This window comes from Myotis davidii, unplaced genomic scaffold, assembly GCF_000327345.1.
Source record: "Myotis davidii unplaced genomic scaffold, ASM32734v1 scaffold238, whole genome shotgun sequence".
Classification (NCBI taxonomy): domain Eukaryota; kingdom Metazoa; phylum Chordata; class Mammalia; order Chiroptera; family Vespertilionidae; genus Myotis; species Myotis davidii.
Window position 1 is genome coordinate 9467955 of NW_006293779.1, and position 3150 is coordinate 9471104.

Below are 3150 nucleotides of genomic sequence, written 5' to 3' on the forward strand. Positions count from 1 at the left end.
TGACTCGCCTTTGAGCACCGAGTTGGGTCCTACAGACCACGATGGTGGCAGCTCCCCCTCGTGAGACCAGAGCCTCTTGGGGCGGAGACAGGCTGGGAGGAAGCAGGCAGCCAGAGCGAGATCTAGCTGCGGGAGGGATTCTGGGGAGAGGCTGAGAGGAGGCCGCCATCAGACCCCGGCTCTGCGGGAAGCTGAGCGCTGCCCCAGGGTGACTCCGACGGGCAGGACGCTTTCCGATGGCCAGCAGGAGCCCTGGCTGCTTCCTCGAGGTACCGGGGTGCAGACGGGTCCTGGCTGATGGCAGAGAAACTGACTTTGCAGCATTGGGCTCTTGGCCGCTGGAAGGCTGCAGCGAACTCCCAGGAGAGTGATCAGAGACCCGTGATGAGAAAAGGGACTCGTGTTGTCGCATGAAGATGACCTGACGGCCAGCCAGACCTGAGGTCACCTCACGCAGGCACTGACGGCCGAGAAGGGAAGCGGTGGCCATGGGCACCTGCAGGCTGGGCTCCCCCTCTCCACCGTCTCTGCCTGGGCCTGTGACAGTCAGAGCCCGGGTCCACCATGACTGCCCTTTCCTGGGGCCCTAAGACCTCCATGGCTGAGCCTGGAGTGATCAGGAGGGATAAGGCCTGGAGCCCGGGACAGGCAGCTGGGCGGGGCGTCAGGAAGGAGGCACAGCCAAGGCGAACTTCCTGGGACGGCTGCCCCTGGGTGGACTCTGAACAGCCCGCCCCCTCTAGGGCCTCGGATTGGGTCAGGGGAGGAACTCTCTCCTGTCTGCACTTGGGGACCCACGTGCTTCTCTCATTCCAGGTCTCCAAGAAGTACAGCGAGATCGAGGAGTTCTACCAGAAGCTGAGCGGCCGTTACCCAGCAGCCAGCCTGCCCCCGCTCCCCAGGAAGGTCCTCTTTGTCGGGGAGTCCGACATCCGGGAAAGGAGAGCCGTGTTCCACGAGATCCTGCGCTGTGTCTCCCAGGACGCGGAGCTGGCCGCCAGCCCAGAGCTGCTGGAATTCTTAGGTACCGAGGTTCTGTCCCAGGTCCCTGCGGGCTCCCCTGGCCCAGAGCGAGGCCTGGACGGGCCTGGGCTGCAGTGGTCCAGGAGCCCCTGCCTGCGCCGGGTTTCCCCAGCTCCCCTGTACCCGTCCACTCCAGGCTTCGCCAGGGCTGCCAACCCTTGGAGGCTTGGCTGCCCCCATCCACCCTCGGGTCCTGCCACTAGGGTGTGGGGAGGCACTGGTCCCCTGCAGTCGGGGTCAGACGCCTTTTTCTGCTCCCCCACAGGCACCAGCTCCCCGGGGGCGTCAGACCCCAGCAGCAGAGGTGTCTCTGTCCTGGACACAGGCGGCCAGGCCGGGGATGATGGGGAGGCTTTCGACTTCTTCCAGCAGCAGGAAGGCACGGAGCGGCCGCCCACCCCCTGCCAGGAAGAGGACGCAGGGAAGTCCTCCGAGGAGGAGGAGGCACTGGACCCTCTGGGCATCATGCGGTAGGTCTCTCGATCTGGGGAGCGCCCCCTTCTGGCTGGTTCCAGGCTCTCTGGGGAGGCTTCTTCCCTGCATCTCCCTGGGCCATCACCCTGGATGGCCTGGTGCGCTGGTGGAATGGGCTGGCTGCTCACCCTCACATCACCAGTGTCTTTGGGGGCTGGGCTCAGGTATCACCTGCCCCTCCCTGGTCACAGGTGGTCCCCACCGCTGCTCCCTGGCTCTGCACGGAGGCCTGGCAGAGCTGCCCCCAACCCCCCAGCAGCTCTGAAGCCCAGAGGCCTGGCTTCTCTGTCCAGCTCATCCCTGGCAGCCGGTGACTTGGACAGGTGACTGGAGCGCCCTGGGCTGTCACGGCTGTAGCAGGGCTGTTTCCCTTGGCCCCGCCTCCCCACAGGGCAGGTGTAAAGCTCCCGTGAATCACATGTGTGGAGGGAATTGGTGATCCATAAGGTGCCAACGGTGTGTGATTCAAGGGGGTACAGTGAGCCAGGGGCCCTGGCCAGTGGAGCGTGTCCCCTTTATACGTATGTGCACACACATGTACAGACAAGCAAGCGTGTACAGGTGTGCGCGCGCGCACACACACACACACACACACACACACACACACACACACACTGGCTGAGAGCAGCAGTGAGAGTGACTGGAGAAATTTGCCATCACATTCCTATCAGCAGTACATGACCCGCATGCCCTCTGGGGCTTTAGTTCAGTAAAACGGGACCAGGGCTTTGCTTGAACTCGTGCTCTCCGCTGCTCTGAGTGCCACACACAGTGCCAGGCTGAGATAGACTCGGTGGTTTGTGCCAGCCTTTGGCAGGAGGACATGTAGGAACACGCTCTTTGGGGTTGGCTTGGCCTCCTGGCTTTCCTCTTTGCATCAGTAGCAGGTTGTCGGGCCATGCGTCCGCCGTCCCGGGACCATGTGTCCCCCAGCCCCATCCCTAGCTCCGCACTCGGGGCCTCGCTTCTGAATCCTAGGAGAGCTCAGCACCAAAAGGGGTCCCCGAGGCCTCAGACCGTCTGCTGGCCTTTTGTCTACTGTGACAACAGACAGTGCTGACACCTCAGGAATGACAACAGCTAACGTTTTGTGAGAGATGATGAAATGCTGGGAACTGATCAGAATTGACGGGAATAAGTGTTTCCTATCCTATTTCTTTTCTTATTTTTCTAAGATGCACCAATAGCTGTCAGGTCCTCGGTGGGTCTGGTTGGGGGATGGAGGCCGCGACCAGTGCGGCCTCAGTTTGTGCCTGGGGAAGCTGAAGCTGGGCGTCCGGGTTCAGCCACAAGCAGCCGAGTAGGGACTCCGGGCCACCTCCCTGCACTGCCCCTCGACTCCACTCTCTCCGTGGGCCCAGAGCTGGGCCGGGCCCTAGCATCTTCCCCTTTGCACAGAGGGGGAAATTGAGGACAGAGCTGAGTGGGGACTTGCCCAGAGTCTTTCGTGTGGCGGTAGCACCTTGAAGTCGATGTCCCCTGGCCTCTCCCGGGACGCCGAGGTGGCCTGCTGGCTTGCTTGCACAGTGCAGCCACCCTGTCCTTTGGCGGGGCACGTTGTGTTCTTTGCAGGTGACTTACGCTTTCCATGAGTATTTCTCCATCCTGTGCCCTCGGTTCCTCTGCAGCTGCAGCCCCGCCTTCCCAGCTGTG

The 3150-nt window shown here is 62.4% G+C and overlaps 1 protein-coding gene across 1 annotated transcript in view; it reads left to right on the forward strand.

Annotated features, from left to right (window-relative positions):
• HS1BP3 (HCLS1 binding protein 3) overlaps nucleotides 1-3150 on the forward strand; it is a 26278-nt gene that overhangs the window by 7865 nt on the left and 15263 nt on the right. Inside the window, exons 3-4 of the mRNA XM_015566437.1 lie at nucleotides 817-1024; nucleotides 1289-1493. Of these exons, the coding sequence (XP_015421923.1) occupies nucleotides 817-1024; nucleotides 1289-1493 (413 nt within the window). The remainder of the gene's footprint in view (nucleotides 1-816; nucleotides 1025-1288; nucleotides 1494-3150) is intronic.